A 22723-nucleotide genomic window follows, 5' to 3' on the forward strand; every position below is an offset into this window, starting at 1 on the left:
CTCCCTAGATAATTCTCAGCCATCTTGTCATCTTCTATATTTCAGCCTCAAAATTTATTTCCCTAGGTCGAATCTCCTTGTTCTACTTTCTTATAACACCTAGCTCAACTTCTTGGTAACATTTACTATAATTATAATTAATGGAAAATGGTGAAATTTGTTTCTCTTTCCTGCTGGGCCATGATGTCTATCTTGATACCCTTGGTGAATTCTTATTTTCTAAAATAATCTTGGCACATAGTAAGGATTCAATACTTATGAGTTGAGTGAATGAACGGATGGCTTGTCACAATGTCCATATTAAATATCAACACAGCTAAAACTCAGTCATGAGGTGGAGGTGGAGAGATGATGAAATAGTTCTGGAAGAACATTGAGATTCTGCTTTTCCAGGTAAATGAGCATGGGGGTCTGAAATCCACTCAGCAACCTTTGAGTACTGGTTCCTTCCAGAGCCTCTTACTATAATCACTTCCTGCTTTACCGTTGGGCTCGGCCCACCATGTGGTGCTTTCTAAACACACTGAGGAGCAGCAGGATGGATGCCTCTGAAACGTGATGATAGGCTGATGAGCTCAACAACAGCTAGTAATGATTCAAGGCAAGAATCCTACCTTAGTAGGTAAGTGTTAGGGAGGGATCATGATGAAAGGCTGTGGACTGTTCCCATGAAGCTTATCAACCAATGGGGAGAAAGATCTATTGAAGAAATATCAAGGTAGATACTGTAACAGCAGTGTATGAGACAATGAACTCTTGCTGAGAGAGTCAGGAGCGGCTCTCCAGAGGAGGTGACCTGTGAGCTGAGAGTCTGATGGATGAAGAACACTTTACCACCAGGCTGAGTTGGCTGAGACAGGATCACTGTTCTTTCCTCCCTTCCATGGAAAATATACAAGCAACCATGAATCTAAGAAGGTCTGTATAACTGTCGATGGCCACATGTATTTCCTCATCTTTTGAACATGGCCCTTCTGGAGAGCGAAGATGGAAAGTCAACTCATGATCAAAGAGTGGTCCCCAAGGCCATGTTAGAAGATACCAAGCAGCAAAGGTTATGTATCATTAGCCTAAAGTCTGTTACACTGATCTCTTTCTTTCTCATGTTGGGGCCCAAATCTTATAACTACGTGGGATTCTTGGGAAGCTGGGTAAATGGTATCTCTGAGTTTTTACTGGAAGCTGCTGGCCTTGTGGTTGCCACGGAGATGAAGAGAAAAACTGTCCTGTCTGTGAAGTGGGTTCTTTCTGGCCATCAGCCTTGAGACACCTTATCATCGAGTGCAGTCCCTTTTATCACACCCACCTTTGGGACTCACTCAAGGCCTCACAACTCCACAGCCTTGACATTGTGCAAGAAGATCCAGTGGTTACAGACAATACCGCTTTGGCCCAGAGTTAGAGTACAACAAACTTTATGCAGCAGAGTATTGGAAAAATCCAAAGAATGATCACTCCTCTCAGAACTTGGACAGTTTCTAATGACATCATAAAAAGAGGCTCATAAAACTGAAGTCTGCAAGGGAAAACAAGGCCATTTTTCTGCCCTGTGTACTAAAGCCTTGAGAAGAAATAGCATTCTGTCAATCTAGGCTGAGGTTCTTGAGGGGAGTTTTCAGTAGCAGACCCATTACAAACACATTTCAAAGCTGAGGTTGTGCCAAAAACAAGGAAAATGTAGTCGTCCATTTCGATTGCTACTTTCCCAAGCATTAAAGTAAATTAGCCTTGACAAAAGCATTGTTTATTCATATCGCTTTATGAAAGACATAGCATATGGATGGACAACGTCTTCCAAAGAAAATTTCTGCTGTCCGTTAATTTTGTTTTGGGCTGATAACACTCCTCAATGGGGATGGCCTCCCAAGGACAATTCCTAACAGAGTTATTTGTGCTCGGCCACACTGAGTGATTTTTGAAACATCTTGAAAAATGGCATTTGAAAGTGCTAACAGCTTCCTCAGCCATTTACTTTTCTGTCTTTTCATTTTTATCTATAGAGGATGAAGAGTCACATGTAAAAGCTGACAAGGGTACCCCCACTCAGATAGCGGATCCTTAGACTCCAGAGGCTCAAATGGCAAACTGATAGGTGACCAGAAGGAAGGATGTGGCAGAAGGACACCTCCTAGACACAGAGCTCACTGACAGTGTTGTACTTACTCAATACAATCCCTCAAACAAGTCCTGGGCTCCTATGATGTGTCAGGTGTATGGATGTCATTGGGATGAAAGAGTCAGCCAAGAGGTGATGGTATGGGGTGAAGGGGAATGCCAGAAAAGAAAACCAAGTAGATGCCCTGTGACACATGAAGTAACAGAGGCATGTGTAGAGTACAAAGTTCACCAAGGAATCTTAGCCAGTTCACATGAGTGAAATCAACTTGACTTTGAATCCTGGGTCTACTACGTAGTAGTTGGGTGACTTTAGACAGGTTTCTTCTCTGTGAATTTTAGTTTCCATATTTGAAGTAGGGATAAGAAGCCTCGTACAGTTATTGTGAAGAGTAAAAGGTAATAACAAATACCAATACTTTTTGACTATACATAATCAGCATATATATACCACATGTATGTATATACACATATATGTATACATATATACATACACATATACATACATGCACACACACATATCCATATCCATATCCATCAGGTACCATGCTACCACCACCGCTGCTGACAATAACATTACCAATCATAATGACAGTGACTATCATAGAGATCATGATGCTAGTTGGCTCTCACAATCGTTGTTTGTGTCCCGGACACTAAGTAAACACTTTGCATGCTTTACCTCACTTAATCCTTCCAACAACTGAGGCTAGTGCTATCATTTAGTCCCAAATTCTGGAGGAAAATGATGCATAGAAGTATATTCAGTAATCAGTAGCATGGAGTGTGAAACCTCCATTGGGTTTTTTTTTATTTTTAGCTATATTTGTAGCTACCATACCATAGAGAAGAACTATCTGGCTCCAAATGGCAAAGAGCCAAGGCAAACCCTAGGGGGCTTCTCAGCATCGCGTACACTCTCTGCGTTGCTTTATCTCAGTGTTTAGCACAGGACCGATAAGAGCCGAGCCCTCCACGGCAGTGACCGTTCCACTATGACCAGTTAATGTGGACTGTGTGTTGGTGGGCATGGGGTGAAGTACAGGGAGTGATGAAGAAGGGAAGCCATGTTAAACGAGAGAAAGAAGGTCTTGGTCAATAATTTGTAAAAGTCAGCATGACGCACATTAGAAGGTGCTTTGGGCATAGGTATGATAGCTTCCAGGATTGGCTTCTTTCCCCAAACCCATCTTTAAGTGGTTTGGTGTTACTTCCTCAGCTTTTATGAATTAGATGGACTTCCCTTCAGTTAACGAACTTCAGAGGCTCTCCTCGGCATTTAGATTTTTGCTTGGACTCAGATTTTCCTGCCTGGTTAGCTACCTGCCAAGGTCAGAGTCAGGGAGATGCTCCCCACACACATTCTTTCAGGTAGAAAAATCAAACTAAACCGTAGTGTGTCTAGACACTAACCTCATGACTCAGGGTGAATGCCAGCTACAAACAATTAATTTGTAAGCTGGGGGGTAGTATCATTCTCTGGTAGGAGAAGAATCCATTTTTATCTGATTTTTGACAATGCGTGCAGCAGAACTTTTCCAAGAGGGAAATATTTGGATAGTGTTTCCTTCCTGGGGGCACAGTCTCATCAATGTTTGCAGCAGGACCATGGTATGAGATGGTAATTTTGCTCTGTGGAGATAGGGGTTTAAATAGCAACTCCACATTTAAGTGATAGTTTGAAAAACCAATACTGTTTCACTCCCACACCTCTGCCATGAATACTATAAAAACTGTGTTATTGATCGTATATAATTAGCTCACGAATTCTGGAATTTTACCTCAAAATGTGGCCAAAAGAATTGGCAAATATCACAGGACCGCTAATGCCACAATCTGTCTGTTTAAGCTCCAGTGTCAACTTCTGACGACACAATTTAAATAACGTAGACTTAATTCCTAGGTGAAATTTGGGGACATTTTAATATCACCATGAGAGGATTTGGGAAAATGTTTGAACAGGGATTAAGAAGCCTCTTCTACCACATTTAAAAACATGCATTCAGATCTCCTCATGGAACTTTTAAGGCAGCATGTCTGATGTTCACAGTGACAGCTCCAGCAGCCATCTCTGGTGACTTGAGGGACGTTAGTGTGACTGATTCGACAGATTGTAGTGTAGGGTTGCGGTGGAGGAAAACTGCCCTGTATTGCCTCCCTTCTCTTCTAGGAAGAAGGAACACACATAAGCCTTTTGTACACGTGTGACAATGACAATGCTGCCAGCAGAAACACCGGGGTCCTTACCACCTCTTTTCCAGATTCCAACGAAATCAAAGCAAAAGGATACAGAACTCCAGGAGCCAGTTCTGCCTGACGCTATTGCTTCGTTCGGCCTTCTGGATAAACTGAAGGAAATCTAGAGTAAAGTTTAGTGGAAAGAGAAGGTAGTTGACTCGAGGGGCAACCAGTCCTGTCCTGGTGTAACTAGCTTCCTGCCTGTCATATGACTACTAAAAACAAACAAAACAAACAGACATGATACTTGGAATTAGAGCACTCAACTTCCTACTTATGAGCTAAGTGACCTTGGGCACATCACTTAAACTCTTCCATGTGCTGAAGTGGGGAGAATCACTGAAACTCCCAGGATTGTAACTGATCTAAATGAGAGTTCACATGAAAATGTACAGCCAGTGTGCAAAGCATTTAATGAAGGCTGAATGAGCAGAGAGAGAGAGAGAGAGGCTAGGATGAGGTAAGGTAAAGGCCTGGTTGAAAGGCATCTTGGATCTTCGCAAAGATTGGGGTGATAGAAAAAATGAGGATCTGTATTGGTGAAATTTTTTTTATTGAAGCGTAGTTGACATACAATATTCTATTAGCTTCAGGTATACAACACAGTGATCCAACATTTATATACATTACGAAGGGATCACCGAATAAATCTAGCTACCATCTGTCACCGTACAAGGTTATTACAATGTTATTATAATATGTGCTGTACATTCACCCTCATGTCTTATTTATTTTATAACTGGAAATTTGAACCTTTAAATTCCCTTCCCCTATTTTCCTCTCCCAGCAATCACCAGATTGTTCCCTGTATCCATGAATCTGTTTCTGTTTTGTTTTTTTGTTTTTGCGATTCCACACATATGTGACATCATCATATGGTGTTTGTCACTTAGCATAATACTTTCTAGGTCCATCCATGTTGTCGCAAATGGAAAGATCTCATTCCTTTTTAGGGCTGAGTAATATTCCATTATGTATGTGTGTGTATACATACATATATATGTATGTATACACACAAAATATGCACACATGTATATATATACAATATATGCACACTACACACATATACCATATCTTCTTTATCTGTTCATCTACCAGTGGACACTTGGGTTGCTTCCTTACCTTGCCTATTGTAAATAATGCTGCAGTAAACATAGAGGTGCCTATATCTTTTCAAATTAGTGTTTTTGTTTTCTTCGGGTACATAATTACCCAGAGGTGGAATTGTTGGATTGCATCATAGTTGCATTTTTATTGTTCTGAGTAGCCTCCATACTGTTTTCCATAGTGGCTTGACCATTTGCCACCTACAGGACACAAGGGTACCCTTTACCCCACATCCTCATCAACACTTTTATTTCTTGTCTTTTTGGTGATAGCCATTCTAACAGAGAGGTGATACCTCATTGTGATTTTGAATTGTTTTTCCCTGATGCTTAGTGATGTTGAGAATCTTTTCATGTGTCTGTTAGCCATCCGTGTGTCTTCTTTGGAGAAATGTCTATGCAGGTCCCTCTACCAGTTTTGTAGTTGGGGTGTTTGATTTTTTGATATTGAGCTGTGTGAATTTTTAAAAAATATATTTTGGATATTAACCCATTATCGATTCTAACACTCACAAAGATCTTCTCCCATTCAGTATGTTGTCTTTTTGTTTTATTGATGGTTTCCTTTACTATGCAAAAGGTTTTTTAGCTTGATGTACTCCCATTTATTTATTTTTGCTTTTGTTGCCCGTGCTTGAGGAGTCAGATCCAAAAAAATATTGCTTAAACTGATGTCCAAGAGCCTTCTGCCTATGTTTTCTTCTAGGAGTTTTATGGTTTCCAGTCTTACTTTTAAGTCTTTATCCATTTTGAATTTGCTGTTCTATATGGTATAAGAAAGTGGCTCAGGTTCATTCTATTCATTAACTATCCAGTTTTCCCAGCACCATTTATTGAAGAGACTGTCTCTTCTCCATTGTATATGCTTGTCTCTTTGGTTAAAGACTAAATGACCATAAAAGTGCGGGGTTATTCCTGGACAATCTATACTGTTTCATTGATCCATTGTGTGTGGTTTCATGCCATACTGCTTTGGTTTCTGTAGCTTTTTTTTTTTTAATTTTTTTTTTAACGTTTATTTATTTTTGAGACAGAGAGAGACAGAGTATGAACGGGGGAGGGGCAGAGAGAGAGGGAGACACAGAACCGGAAGCAGGCTCCACGTTCTGAGCCATCAGCCCAGAGCCCGATGCGGGGCTCGAACTCACAGACCGCGAGATCGTGACCTGAGCTGAAGTCGGCGCTTAACCGACTGAGCCACCCAGGCGCCCCTCTGTAGTGTTTTAGTATAGTTTGAGATCAAGGAGTGTGATACCTCCAGCTGTTTTCTTCTTTTCAAGACAGCTTTAGCTATTTGAGGTCTTTGTGGTAACATACAAATTTTAGGATTATTTGTTCTAGCTTTGTGAAAAATACTACAGGTGTTTTGATAGGTATTGCACTCAATGTGTAGACTGCTTTGGGTAGTATGGACATTTAAACAATATTAACTCTTTCACTCCATGAGCAAAGAATACCTTTCCATTTATTTGTGCCTATCTTTCATCAATGTCTTATAGTTTTCAAAGCAACAGGTTTTTCACCTCCTTGACTAAATTTATTCCTAGGTATTCTATTCTTTCTGTTGCAATTGTAAATGGGATTGTTTCCTTAATTTCTCTTTCGGATAGTTTATTATGTGTGTATAGAAATGCAACAAGTTTAGGCATATTAATTTTGTATCCTGCAACTTACTGAATTCATTTATTACTTCTAAGTTTTTTGGTGGAGTCTTAAGGGTTTCTACACACAGTACTATGTCACCTGCAAATAGTGGCAGTTTGACTTCTTCTTTCCCAATCTGGATGTTTTTTATTTATTTTTCTTGTCAGATTTCTGTGACTAAGACTTCCAATACTATGTTGAATAAAAATGGTGAGAGTGGACATCACTATCTTGCTCGTGATCTTAGAGGAAAAGTTTTCAGCTTTTCACCACTGAATAGGATGTTAGCTGTAGGTTTGTTATATATGGCTTTTATCATATTGATATATATTCCCTCTGTACCCATTTTTTGAGTGTTTGAATCACAAATGGATATTGAATTTCATTGGATGCTTTTTCTGCATCTATTGAAACGATAATATAGTTGTTCCCTTCTTTTGGTCAGTGTGATATATCACATTCATTGACCTGCAGATACTGAATCATCCTTGCATCCCTGGAATACATCTCATTTGATCACGCTATATGGTCCTTTTACTGTACTATTAAATTCAGGTTGCTCATATTTTGTTGAGGACTTTTGTATCTATGTTCATCAGGCATAATGGCCTGTTATTTTCTGTTTTTGTGGTATCTTTGGTTTTGGTATCAGGGGACTGCTAGTCTCACAGAAAGAGTTATGAAGCAGTCCTTTCTCCTCAGTTTTTTGGAGTAGTTTGAGAAGGGTAGGTATTAACTCTTCTTTAAATATTTGGTAGAATTCACCTGTAAACCATCTGTTCCTGGAGTTTTGTTTTGGGAGTCATTTGATTACTGATTCAATTTCATAAATAACAACCAGTATATTCAGATTTTCTATTTCTTCTTGATTCAGTCTGGGAAGATTGCATGTTTATAAGAATTTGTCCCTTTCTTCTAGGTTGTCCCATTTGTTGGTACATAATCGTCTGTAGTAATCTCTAATTATCCTTATTATTTCTGTGGGTTCAGTCGGAGCTTTTCCTCTTTCATTTCTGACTTTGTTTGGTCCCTCTCTCTTTTTTCTTGATGAATCTGGCTAAAGGTTATCAATTTTCTTCATTTCCTCAAAGAACTAGCTCTTAGTTTCATTGATCTTTTCTATTGTTTTTAGTTTCTACTTCATTTGTTTCTGATCTGATTTTTATTATCTCCTTCCTTCTATTAACTCTGGACTTTGTTCTTTATCTAGTTTCTTTAGGTGTTACAGTTGGATTGTTTATTTGAAAATTTTCTTGTTTCTTGAGGTGGGTCTGTATCAGTATAAACTTCTCTCTTAGAGCTGCTTTTGCTGTGGTCCATAGATTTTGTACTGTTGTGTTTCCATTTTTATTTGTTTCAAGGTATTTTAAATTTCTTCATTCACCCACAGGTTGTTTGGTAGCATGTTGTTTAGCCTCTATGTGTTTGTGTTTTTTAGTTTTCTTATAGTTGGTCTTGAGTTTCACACCATTGTGGTCAGAAAAGATACTCGATGTAATTTCAATCTTAAATTCATTGAGACGTGTTTTGTGGCCTAACATATCATCTCTCTTGGAAAATGTTCCATGTATCCTTGAGAACAATGTATATTCTGGTTTTGGAGTGGAATGCTTTGTATTCATCTATTAAGTCCATCTGATCTGAGGTATTTTTTAAGGTCAGTGTTTCCTTATTGGCTTTCTGTCTGGATGATCTCTCCATTGAGATAAGTGAGATGTTGATCTCCTACTATTATTGTATTACTGTGTTTCTCCCTTTATGTCTGTAAATGTTTGCTTTATGTATTTAGGTGCCTCTATGTTGGGTGCACAATTATTTATAAGTGTTATATTCTCTTGTATTGATCCCTGTATTATTAGGTAATGCCCTTCTTTGTCTCTTTGTTAAAACAAAGAGACTTTGTTTTAAAGTCTCTTTTGTCTGATATAATTATTGCTACACCAACTTTCTTTTCCTTTTCTTTTGCATGAAATAGCTTTTTCCATCCTTACATTTTCAGTCTGTGTTTGTGTTTAGATCTGGAGTGAGTCTCTTGTAGGCAGCATATAGATGGGTCTTGTTTTTCTATCCATTCAGCTACCGTATGTCTTTTGATTACAACATTTAGTCCTTTTACATTTAAAGTAATTACTGATAGATATGTACTTATCGCCATTTTGTTGATGGTTTTCTGGTTGTTTTTGTAGCTCTTCTCTCTTCCTGTCTTCTTCTCTTGCTCTCTTCCCTTGTGATTTGGTGACTTTCCTTATTGTTATACTTGCATTCCTTTCTCTTCATTTTTGTGTCTACTACAGATATTTGGTTTGTGGTTACCATGAAGTTCATATATAACATCCTACGTATATGGCACTCTATTTTAAGTTGATGGTTGCTTAAGTTCAAGCACATTCTAAAAGTACAACATCTCCTCCTCCCCCCATTTATGTTTTTCACATAATATTATATATCTTAATATTTTGTGTATCCTGGATTAACAATTGTAGGTCTGGACAATGTTATTACTTTTCTCTTTTCACCATACTCGCTGTGCAGGTGGTTCATCCACTACTTTTACTATGCGTTTACCTTTACCAGTGAGATTTTTTCTTTCATAGTTTTCTTACTTCTATTTATAAACTTTCTTTTCCATTTAAAGAAATCTCTTTAACACTTCTCGTAAGGGGCTGGTTTGGTGTTGATGAACTCCTTTAGCTTTTACTTGCCTGGGAAACTCCTTACCTCTTCTTCAATTCTGAGTAATAATCATACTGGGTAGAGTATTCTTGATTATAATTTTTTTTTTCCTTTCAGCACTTTGAATATATTGTGCCACTCCCTTTTGGTCTGTAAAGTTTCTGCTGAAAAATCAGCTATGGTCTTATGGGGGTTCCCTTGTATGTAACTAGTTGTTTTCCTATTGATGATTTTAAGATCCTCTCTTTGTCTTTAACTGTTGACACTGATTATAATGTGTCTTGATGTGTGTCTCTTTGGGTTCATCTTCTTTGGGACTCTCTCTGATTTCTGGACCTGGATGCCTGTTTCCTTTGTCGGATAGGGAAGTTTTCAGCCATTGTTTCTTCAGATAGGTTTTATGTCCCTTTCTTTCTCTCTTTTCCTTCTGAGATCCCATAATATGAATGTTAGTACACTTGATGTTGCCTTGGAGGTCCCTTAAATTATTAATGTTTTTCAAATTCTTTTTCCTTTTTGCTGTTCTGATTGGGTGATTTGCACTACCCTATCTTCTAGGTCATTGATTCATCCCTCTGCATCATCTTATCTGCTGCTAAGTCCCTTTGGTGTATTTTTCATTTCAGTCATTATATTCTTCAGCTCTGATGGATTCTTTTTTATATTTTCTATCTCTTTGTTGAAGTTCTGGCAATGTGCATCCATTCTTCTCCTAAGTTGGGTGAGCATCTGTATGACCATTACTTTGAACTCTTTATCTGGTAGATTGCTTATGTCCATTTCATTTAGTTCTTTTTCTGAGGTTTTGTCTTATTCTTTCAGTTGGAACATATTCTTCTGTCTCCTCATTATGCTCAATTCTCTGTTTATTTCTATCTCTTAGATCAGTTATGCTTCCCAGTCTTGAAAGAGTGGCTTTATGCAGAATGTGTCATATGGAGCCCAATGCAAACTCCCCTAGTCACTTGAGATAGGTGCCCTGGGGGTGGGGGTAAGTCTATACTCTCCTGCTGTGACTGGGCGACAACCCACTGTTGTGCATCTGATCTGAAGTACTGGCTGTCGGCCTAGCTGTCTGTAAAGCCTGGCTCGAGGGCTGCAGGTATGTTGGTGGGTGGAATTATTGTCCTTTTGGCTGTGAAGTCCTGCTGAGGTGCAGGGTTGTACAGGGCTCTCAGTGGGGCACACCCCCTGACATAGCAGTCTGGAGAGAGGATTCCAAATTGCTGCCTACCAGCACCAGGATTAGCACAGCAGAACGAAATAGGAAAATTGGCTGCAGCCAGTGTCTCAGTCCCCAGGGAGAGGCTTAGATGTCTCCTGCCTCACTGTCTGATGTTCCAGGATTAACAAGTGGGTCTCCTTCACCTGTGGTCTACGTGCTTATCAATCTCATGCGTTTTGTACTGGTTGCTGGGTTGAGTGAGTCTGTATGTAAGCCCTTTAATAGCAGTTTCGCTTTCTCTACAGTTCTATAGTTTTCCTGAGTGAATTCCCTGTTGGTTTTCAAAGCCTGGTGTTTTGGGGGCCCATCTACGGGTTGGGGTTCCTGATGTGGAGCTCAAATCTCTTGCTCCTCAGTGATACTTTCTACATGGCTGAGATTCTTCTGATTTGAGTGACATGCCGCACCTAGGGAGTGGTTTCTTCCTTAGTGAGACTGTATCTCTGCCCCTTCTACCTGTGTTAGTGCTGTCCCTTGTTGTGGGGGCTCTGCTCATCCAATTTCTAGGCTCTCTTCAGAGGGGACAATTCCACATACAGTTGTAGATTTGTTGTGTCTGTGGGAGGAGGTGAGCTCAGGATCTTCCTACGCCACCATCTTGCCTGTCCCCTATCCAGGAATTTCTGGTTATGATATTTACAGGAGCTGATGTTCAGCCATATGGGTTGAATTGCACACTCTCACTAAAATTCACTGTGATGCCAGAAATAGAAAAATCAGGGTATGCTAAAAAAAAAAAAAAAAGATAAGCAGGGGTGCTTTGCTGGAATATCCCTTCACGAACTAGTCAATATCTAAAATCTCGATATTTTGTTTTAATTTTTGGCAGATATTGTTCCATTTTCCTCCGTATTAGCCAGCCTAGATTAGGCAAAAAGAGAATTTATATTTCTCGGAACCCAACTAAACCAAGGGAAAAGCAGTTACACAGCTGAGGCTCAAGAATAAGTGTAACCAAGGACTTGAACATCCTGGGAATCTCAGTATATTCCCTGTCTCCGTCTCTCTCCATATGTTGACTTCATTCTTTCATCTTCTTTTCCCTAATGGAAGAATTGAACATGACTGTAGACATCTTTCTAGCATGAGAAGACCCAGCCCTATTGGCCCACAGCCCACAGTCCCCAGGGAAGTAGTTCATTGGTTTAGTTGCATCAGGGATCCATTGCTGGACCAACCAGAATGTGGTCATGGCAGGCTGGGAACTGTGATTGGTTCCATGTGAGTAAAGAATGCATTTCCAGGACTAATTAGTTGTGGCAAGGAGACCATTGGCATGAATAAACAATGAAGAAGAAGACAGTCCATTTCTACAAGAACAGGAGATATCGGTGGGCAGACTCACTCACAGAAATCCTCAATACCCTAAATGTTTGGGGGATACTCCACATACTTTGAAATTATTCTCCATTCTCTATAAATAATGACCAAGATAGATTTACTTTAATTGCCTATTTCATTGTCTAAGAAAGTCTAGTTCTAAGTTGTCAATAATACCCTACTTGGGATCAGAATATCTAGTAGTATGGGCTGGGGAGAGAGTTCTTGACCTACTGCTGTTCATAGATGAGGAATTTGGCTCACTAGATAACAGTTGTTCATGGTCTTTTAAAAACTGAAATTAGCCTACACTAGGTTCTTAAATTATCACGTGAAGCCTCAAAATAAACAACTAAAATAAAGGTGCCATGGCCTTGTTTTTGAAGTGTGTGTGTGTGTGTGTGTGTGTGTGTGTGTGTGTGTGTAATTTTCTTCAAATGAGATGAATACTTAGTAGTTTGGTATGTAATAGGCTAAGAATGGACCAAATGACCTCTATATTCAGCATAATCTGCTGAGGAGACACTGAGTTTACAAAAGTAAATTCTGAAGCTTTATTGATGTTTTTTTTCTCTCATTAGGCAGGGTTTTCCAACATAAGAGCTTTTTACGCTACCTTTCGGCAAATCCATAACTGCATTCTTATTTTTATCCGACAGACTGACGCTACTGTAAACTTTGAAGATGTCCAAAAACAAAATGCAAAATATTTCAATAAAGCTGCTTAAGCCCAAACGGGGATTTTCGAGTTTTTTGGAATCTCATTTTGGTTTCTCTTCCAGTAGAAGTCCTTTCCATGTGTCCAAGTCCTTAGACATTTTTCTTAATATTTTATTTTCATTTTTGAGAGAGACAGAGTACGGGGGGTGGGAGGGGCAGAGAGAGAGAGCAAGACACAGAATCCGAAGCAGGCTCCAGGCTCTGAGCTGTCAGCACAGAGCCCGATGCGGGGCCCAAACTCGTGAATGGTGAGATCATGACCTGAGCCAAAGTTGGATGCTTAACTGAATGAGCCACCCAGGTGCCCCTAGACACTTCTTTCCATAGACAAAAAGGGAAAAAGCCAGGCTCTACTAATTGGCATCCTCCTAACCATCCCCACAGCCTCCTACCCTCACAGAGACATATGTCCTGTGGTTACCATAGGAACAAGTAGGATACCATTGTTTAAAATTTTGATATTTTACTTTTCATGGGTTTTTGCATTAACTATGCTTTAAAAATATCTCATTAAAATGGTACTTACCATGCTTACTGCACTTGTGGCCCCCCACGTTTAAATTTTGTACCTTATGTGAGTACCAGGCTCACCCTTGTCCCAGCCCTCGTATTTAGACAGACTTGAATTAAGTCTCCAGGGTAGTGCCTTAACCAGTACCTATCCTGCTCAGTCTTGATTTCCCCACCTCTAAAACAAAAATGATAACTGAAATATACTTAGGGGCTGTTTTAAGGGTTAAATGAGATGTACATGTAAAGCATTTAGTATGCTTGAAACAGTCAGCACTCAATGAATTCTACTAACATTACTACTGTTGCTAATAACACAAATGACAGCGACAGCGATAATAGTGGATAACTTTCAGGTTCACAGACATCAACAATTAAGACATAATCCCAACTCTAGAGAAACCCTGTCTACCAGGAGACTCAGAAATGTAAAAAAAATAGTCACCATTCAATGAACGGTTACAATAAAGGTCTAAATGTGGTGTGAGGCCTCTCTCCGAGAGAGAGGAGAACTAGCTAAGCTCTCAGAGAAGGGGTTTTAAGTTGAGCACCAAGGGCTGAGCAAGAGGGTTTGCTAAAAGGAGAAGAAAAGAAAGGTCACTCCGGTGGGTGCACAGTCATTGAGGTGAGAAAGGGCCTGCTGGACCACTCCGAGGGAGACAGTCTCTGTAGCTGAAATGGGGGGTTCTGATGGGAAAGTTGTGGGAGGTGAGTCTAACAAGAAAGGATCTAGTCTGTCGATGAAGAGCCTGGAATATCATTCTGAAGAGATTAGATTTTGTTCTGGGGGCAGTGAAGGATTCTACTGAAGGATTCCAAGGCTCTGTTTGTGAGATGCTCATGCGTGAGGTTGAGAATGGCAACCATGTGGAGGACAGACTGGAGAGGGCAGGAGCAGAGCCAGGGATACCCACGAGGAGACTGTCGTGAGATCTGGGCAATGAGGATGAGGGCCTGAATCAAAGCACTAGCCGAGGTGCTGGAAAGCAGTCAAGAGATCTGACCCACATTTTGGAGGTAGAATCAATGAGCTGGGCAGCTGACTACGTGTGGGGTGTTATGGGGTGGAAGGAGGAACTGAGAACACCTAGGAAGTCCCATCTGTAGTAACTGATAGAGAGCAAGTGACGAGCCATTGCAGGTATGCGTACATGGTGGGAAGAAGAAGAAAAGGAGCTAGATTTTGAATGCATTTAACTTGGAATGCAGGGGACTATCCAAGAAGAAATGTTCTCAATAGACAGTTGGAAACATAAGGCAAAAGGAAAAGGAAAGGTGGAAAAGGGAAGGTGGGGCTTGAATATTGACTGGAACTTAGAAAACATACATGCTATCTGGGAGAATTGCCCTGAGAAAGGAGGAATGAGGGCTCTGTCAAGTGATTGTCCTCATCTTCCTTCCTCTCTGCTTCTCACTTTTATCTTTCCATGGACCTTAATAATAATCAGTGTGCTTCCTGTGTGGAGCTTTGGCCTGATCCCCCAGCAAATGTCCCCAAAGCTTCCTTACCCTGGCTATTTGGTCTGCCATTTGGAGACGTCCATCCAGCTCTCGTCTGATCTGGGCTGCTTGCTCATCTGGATTGTCCAGCTGCACAAAAGCACAAACATGGGAGATGTTCAGTTTATATCGCAAAAGCCAATAAACTTGTGACTTTGCATTTTACACGCCCCAATCTCTGTCCCCATAGACACATTTCACTAAAAGTTAAGAATTCTGTAACAAACAAATCCAATTTGAGTGAAGTCTTAAATGAAATCCTTGCAGCCAGAGCATCACGTGGTAGACAGTTGCTAGGAAAGACACGAGAATGAGTTTGCACAAGAATCACTTGAGAACTGCTGGGCAGGAGTGCTTCCAATGAGGGCCCAATAGCACCTCTGTTTTGGTCCAATGAAGAAAGTGTTTACATGACAGACATACAAAGAAGGAGACAGAAATAACTATTAGAAATGTGTGGAGCAGACATAGTGCCTATCTGTAGCGCCTCCATGGCATATATCCCACAGCTGTCCCACCCCCAGACCGTGGGAGATTAATCAATCATTGTGTTCCTTCCTTTGAGCCCTGAGACTTCCTCAGCCAGTACTCCAGATGGCTACTATCACTGAGTCGGTGTTGACATCTAAGTTGAAATCTATCCTGGTCTTCCCTGGAGTTGGAGGTTTTGGGACATAAGATTCAGCATAACTAAGCAGAAATAAACTTGGACAACTCCCTAACTTCTCTGGTTTTCCCACCTATAGAATGAAGGGGTTGGTTACATAATCGCCATTCTTAGCACATCTGTCTGTGAATCTATGAAAGAGGTTGGTAAACATTTCTGTAAATGGCCATATAGTTAATCCTTTAGGCTTTGAGAGTCATAAGATCTCTGTTGCAATGACTCAGGTCTTCGAAACAAATGTGAAAACAGACATCGTCAATCCATAAATGAATGAGCATTTCTGTCTTCCAATAAAACTTTATGTGCAACTGTAGGTGGTAGGCCATAGTTGTTGATCTTTGCTCTACAAATTACGTTTCTGTCATTCAACAAACATCTTCTTTCATTGAAACACACACACACACACACACACACACACACACACACACACACACACAAGAATATTACTAAGCCATAAAAAATGAAATCTTGACATTAGCAACCAAATGGAACTGGGAGATGTAGTATGCTAACCAAAATAAGCCAGTTAGAGAAAGACAAATACCATGTAATTTCAGTCATATGTGGAATGTAAGAAACAAAACAAATGAGCAAAGGGAAAAAAGTAAAAAGAGAGAGGCAAACTAGGAAATGGACCCTTAACTATAGAGAACTGAGGGTTATCAGAGGGGAGGTGGGGGGCATGGGCACCAAAAAAATAAGGTTCTCTACTTATTTTCAGGTAAGCCTACAATTATCCTTCAAACTGTAATTGAGTCTGTTTTGTTCAGTGATTTATGACTAATTTTATTCACAGAAAAATGTAATAAAGAGGGAACAGTGACATTCAAATAGGATTTATTCCTCTTTATAGTACATATTTAAAAAAAAAATTTTTTTAACATTTATTTATTTTTGAGACAGAGAGAGACAGAGCATGAACAGGGGAGGGTCAGAGAGAGGGAGACACAGAACCCGAAACAGGCTCCAGGCTCCAAGCTGTCAGCACAGAGCCCGATGAGGGGCTTGAACTCACTGACCGCGAGATCATGACCTGAGCCGAAGTCAGCAGCTTAACCGACTGAGCCACCCAGGCGCCCCTCTTTATAGTACATATTAACTCACAAAAAAAAGTAGCTTAAGAAGTATCTGAATTTTCTAAGTCCCTTAGCTTTATTAGAAAAATAATTTTTAATGTTTATTTATTTTTGAGAGAGAGAGAGAGAGAAAGAGAATGAGCAGGGAGGGGCAGAGCAAGGGGGAAGACACAGAATCCGAAGCAGGCTCTAGGCTCTGGGCTGTCAGCACAGAGCCGGATGCAGGGCTCAAACTCACGAACTGTAAGATCATGACCTGAGCTGAAGTCAGATGCTTAACTGACTGAGCCACCCAGGTGCTCCTAAGTCCCTTTCCTTTAAAAGCCATTTTTATTTAGAAATTTTAAAATAAAAACCCAGATCCATGCTTAAAAAAAAAAAGAAAGAAAGAATCTCATCTATGGTACAAAATGGCATAGAAAATCAGTTATTTTTAATATGATGTAAACAAGAACACTAAAAAAGTTATGGTCATACTTTTGAAGCATTGTGCATAGTCTTTTTTGGTTGTTTTATAAAACACATAAAATCCATCTAGTTTTATGCATTTTTATCACCTTATTCAATTCATGAGTTGCCTTACCTTCTCCTTTCCACAGTTTTGAGGAGCAGGACTATTTCCTAGATCATAAAGACTGGATGACAACTTTTGGCCATCTATTCTTTTTTTTTATTATTTATTTAAAAAAAGGGTTTTTTAAAAATGCTTTTACTTATCTTTGAAGGAGAGAGAGACAAGAGCATGACCGGGGGAGGAGCAGAGAGAGAGGGAAACACAGAATCCAAAGCAGGCTCCAGGCTCTGAGCTGTCAGCAGAGAGCCCGATGCGGGGCTCGAACGTACGAACTGTGAGATCATGACCTGAGCCAAAGTCGGATGCCCAACCGACTGAGCCACCCAGTCACCTCTGGCCATCTATTCTAAAAGTGTTCTGCTGAACAACAATCCTATCAAACAGAGTTTAATAAGGGTTCCAGAAGGCCTCCAAAAGAACGGTCAGTTGAATTTGGCAAATGGTACGTCAAAATGCACAAAATCTCTGAGAAGTTCTGCAGTAGGGAAATCTGCTAGACTGTGACCAACTTAAATATTTTTAAATTGACACTGAAATGTTTGTTTTTTGCACAGTACAGTGCGCAGAGAATGAACTGGAAAACCTGTTCCACATACATATGAAGAGAACCACATGAAAGCAGTTACGTGCTGTCCGGGAGCCCATCCATTACAACTTTCCAATAGGTGCACATGGGAAACACAGTATCTTCTATGTTGTTTTTAAGCTCTAAGGAGCTGCTTTTATTCTACTCCCTTGGGAACCCAACACTTCTTAAGCTCCAGGTACAAATCCACTGGGAACATTCAGAAATGTTTTGTTCAAATACACAGGCAGACCAAACGTCTGCCTTCTTCACTGAGAAGCAGCAAAATGATTTGGTTAGAGGATAAAGTTGGGAATTCTGTCAGAAGATACGGTGTTCACAGAGAAAGAAATGAAAAAGAGAAAACACATCCTATAGAGCCGTCCCTATTACTAAATTTTGCAGAGACATCTGGCCCTCATCAAACGTTAACTAGAGACAGCAGAGAATGTCATCAATGAAGACAAGCCGGCTAGGTCTACTCTAGGCTTCATTCATTAATTCATGGGTTCTTTCATTTACTCATTCATTTATCAGATTTTTATGGAATGTCTTGGAACACAGAAAGGAACAAGGCAGACTTAGTTGGTGCCTCCATGGAGCTTAAATCTAGCAAGGACAGATAAGGTTATTTGAACATTTTGGGAACAAAAGAGAGAAGACTAGCACTTACTGATGCCTAAGTCAAGCCCTGGTATCCTATAACCTATATTTCAGTGTTTTCTAAAGGGTCTCAAGAAATAGATATTAATATGCATTCTTCCAGGAGAAGGAGTCTGGGGTCAGGAAGTGCTGCTCCCTCCTGGAATCGTATAATACATGATTAAGATTCTGAGCAATTCTAGGGGCACCTGAGTGGCTCAGTTGGCTAAGTGTCCAGGTAAGCGTCTGACTCTTCGTTTTGGCTCAGGTCGTGATCTCACCGTTCACGAGTTTGATCCCTGTGTCGGGCTCTGTGCTGACAGTGCTTGGGATTCTCTCTCTCTCTTCCTCTCTCTCTGCCCCCCGCCCTCCCCCCTGCCCCCCACTCATTCTCTCTCAAAATAAAAATAAACTAAGAAAAAAACAGATTCTGAGCAATTCTAGAATAAATACGCCTATGGAACTGCATGCAATTTGTCTTTTACTCAATTATTTGATTGAAAAGTATTCCACGGTGCGGTTTGTGAAAGAGCTTTAGGAGATTGGTACCACTATTACCCCCTGTTACAGATGAGGAAACTGAATCTCAGTAAGGCTCAGGAACTTACTGTAGTTCACACAGCGGGTCAAGAGGTAGGATCCATTAGAAACGGAGTCTGTCTTGCCTCAAACTGAAGCTCTTTTGCTCTGCCTTATGTTGGTTTCCTTCTTAAGTGCCTTGTTTGGTTTCCTAATTGGTTCTGACAATTAACTACCTTGGCGGCCTCATTTCTGTTCCTTGTATACATGGGACAGTTTACCACACTGAGCCACCACTGTGGGGCAGAGAAATGTCTACCGTTCGTCCCCTGTCACGACTGGCTGATTTCTGCCAGGGAGGCTATAGCAGTGCCAGGGCCCTCTTGAAGAAATGAGAGCAATGGATGTGTCCTTATCCCGGCTCTGCCCCTCAGGAGCTGTGTGACCTTAAGCAAGTGACTCAACCTCTCTGTGCTTCAGGCCTTTTCATCTGAATAATCAGTGTAATAAATCTACTTAAGGTTGTCGTAAGGATTCATTGAGACAGTGGATATAAAGTGCTTAGCCCAGGGCCCGGCATGCAGTTTCCTGAATGAATCTTCAGGAAACGGTGGCTGCTGTTTGTGTTATTAAAGAAGCCTACGGTGGCTGTATTTCTGACATGGGCCACAGTGGGGCGTCAAAGATTCAGACAAGAACGTATCAGAAGGGACAGTGTCCCTCTGTGGTGTGGATATAGGGATTTGCTCTGATAGTCTGCACCGTGGAAAGGAAGGGTTCAGGGGCTCCCACCTCTTGACAAATTTCCCTGGCTTCCCAGGGCCGCCAACGTTCTCTGGGGTCAAATCCCTTTGCTCTGTTAGATTTTAATTAGGAGAGTGACCGGAATTAGGAGAGTGGACGGCTGCCCAACAGCTAATGATCCCAAGGTGGGGGATGGAAAAGGAAATGCAGCCAAAGTTCCCTCAAACAGCCTGGTATAAGAGAGAAGGCCATCCTCAATCGAGGAGCTTGACAGCCCTACCGTATGAAATCCAAAAATACAGAGAGAAATCAAGTAATCACCTTTTCAAGTGCCCAAAAGAAAAAAAACCCAAGAGTGAGCTTCCATGGAAACAAGGTTCTGTTTACTGCACTGGCCTTTTCCACCAAGGGAAGGAAAGATCGACTGGCCAACCAGGCCAAGGGCAAACCTTGCCGCTGACAGCTCATTAGGGTTAAAATATGTACATGTGTATGAAGGCTCTTTACCTAATTAGACGAATAATCTTCCTACTAGCAGAGGTCAAGCAGAGGCAGCGTGGTGGCTGTTAGGATTTGCCTGCCAAGCGAAGGGACTGTTTCCCTGAACTTTTCTCTTCAAGGGATGGGGAGCTGGGCTCAGCATTGCCCAAGTGCTCACAGGTGATCACCAAAGCCATCAGTTCAAGCCCATCCCAAGGCCTGGGCTTCTCTGCAGCTCACGCTGTGCCCCTTCAGTAAATGCAGAGACAAGAACTCAGACCAGCGTGGCTGTGGGTCGGCCCGGTTTACACCTGCAGGGAGAGCACGCGGCAGAGGACGCAGGCCTGAGAGAATAGGGCAGAGGGAGGTCTGTGCCCAGCTATCCCACTCCCTGGTTCCACGACCTTGTCAGGTTTCTGAATCTCCGAGCCTCAGTATCCTCAACTGCTAAGTGGGGATCAGTTTCATCTTGCGAGGCTACTCAAAGGACTAAATGGGACAACAGGTGGCACGTTTTGAGAGAAGTCAGGCAGACCTGGGTCCAAATCCCGACTTTGTAATTTCCTTCCTCAAAGGGATCGAACACGTGACTGGACCTAAGCCTCGGTTTCCTATTTGTTAACTGGGGTAAGATACCTACCCCAGTGTGTTCTTAGGGTTCAATGAGATGGTATGTGCCAAGCACCTAGCATGGTGCAGGCACACAGTAGGCCCTATAGTTTAGCAAAGAGTTTCTAGAATTGTCCCGATTCTAGGGAGGGCACACATCAGATGTCAATTCCCCTCCCGGCCTGTTGTGATTTATGACAGAAACCAGACACGGGGGTAGGGGAGCCCTTGGAGTGAACGAGGAGCCTGTGTTCTGGTCCTCAATGTGCCCTTAGCTGGGGGGCTTTGGGCCCAAGCCATGACCCCTCTGTCCACAGTCCCTTCACCTGAGAAAGGACAAACCCTCGCTATTATGTCCCAGGGGTCTCTGCAAAGTCTAGACGAGCACTTGTCAAAGGTATATTCTGGGGACACTAGTCCTGCCGAGAAAGGGGTATGTGGCCAGTTAGAGTCGATGCCCCCTCTCCCCTTCCCGGATCGCTGCATGACACATCAGTGAGAAGGTACACTCGGGTGGCCCTACATTTCCCAATCCTATCCCACCCTGTGTATAAGTCATTTAAATGCCCAGTGGCACATTTTGGGATAGTCTCTCCTAAGCAGTTCTCCCGTGCGTTTCATTTTTTTCATGTCCGTGGATACATCCAGCTGTTCCGGAGGGAGGAGACAGGGAGGAAGCTACGTCACTATGCACGTGGATCTATATGTCAGTTACGAGGAACCCACCTGGGAACACTGACCTCTGCGACAATGGAGAAATCATCACTGGGCTGAGGCTTGGAGCCTCCTCATTAGTCCCACAGGCCCTGGAAGATTGGCCTTGACAGTGTGCCTGGGAGACATCTCTGGGTGGCCTTGACAGTGTGCCTGGGAGACATCTCTGGGTATCACCTTTCCCTAGGGTTGCCTGCATTCTTTGGGCTCACACGTTTGGGGGCAAGTCCGACTCTGGAGTGTTCCAAACCCATCATTATTACCGCCGCCAGGCAGTCAAGCAAAAAGCAGACATGATTCACATATGCAGAAAATTTAAACGGAAACAGGCAGATTATTTCATGCGTTATTTGAATAATTGTTCTACCTCCTGGAAAAATCTGTGGTATTCTGCCTCAGAATGAATGGACCAACTCAGCCTCAGGACGACAGTGAAGATGATCCAGCACTGCGGCTGCAAGGAGCATTACAGATGATGAAGTAAGTTCAGGAAGAGGTGTAGGCCCTGCTGAGCTCTGTGGCCCGTCGGACATCACATCATCCCCCTCAGCACAGGCCTCTGGGCTCCTCGCTGAGGCCTCTGGGAGGGGTTGTTTTCTCTGCTGCCAGGTGCTTGCATGTTTCCCACACCCGGAGCATTCTCCCCTGTCTCCTCCTTGACTCGTAACCGGTTCTTCCTCTTCATCCTTCAGCTTTGCAGCAAACTCTTCTCCGACCCCTCCAGACTTGGTGGGTTTCTCCTGCCAAGTTCTCCTAGCACGACGCACTTCTCCTTTTATTAGCATGTGTCACAGCTGTAATTTCACCTGCACTCACGTGACCCTGGGATGTCTACCTACTACACTGTTAAGCTCCTTGAGGGCAGGGGCGTGTGTGACTTTGCTTACCTCTGCGTCCCCAGCACCTCGCACGGTGCTGAAGACACAGGGGCCTCTGATACTTGCCTGACCAAGTTAATTAACTGTGACCCAAAGAGGGAAAGTGACCTGCCCAGAAGTCGCACCATCATCAGCAAGGGAGCTGGGACCAGGTTCCCAACCTGCTAACTTCTAGCTTGCTTGCTGCTTAGCGACTGTGTCCTG

General features: G+C 41.9%; 1 protein-coding gene across 19 annotated transcripts in view; it reads right to left on the reverse strand.

Annotated features, from left to right (window-relative positions):
• Positions 1-22723, reverse strand: part of CADPS (calcium dependent secretion activator) — a 476583-nt gene that overhangs the window by 247515 nt on the left and 206345 nt on the right. For all 19 annotated transcript variants that reach the window (XM_053898015.1, XM_053898017.1, XM_053898018.1 and 16 more), the window contains exon 4: positions 15061-15141. In XM_053898015.1, the coding sequence (XP_053753990.1) occupies positions 15061-15141 (81 nt within the window). The remainder of the gene's footprint in view (positions 1-15060; positions 15142-22723) is intronic.

This window comes from Panthera pardus, unplaced genomic scaffold, assembly GCF_024362965.1.
Source record: "Panthera pardus isolate Hobbes unplaced genomic scaffold, ASM2436296v1 HiC_scaffold_8, whole genome shotgun sequence".
Classification (NCBI taxonomy): Eukaryota; Metazoa; Chordata; class Mammalia; order Carnivora; family Felidae; genus Panthera; species Panthera pardus.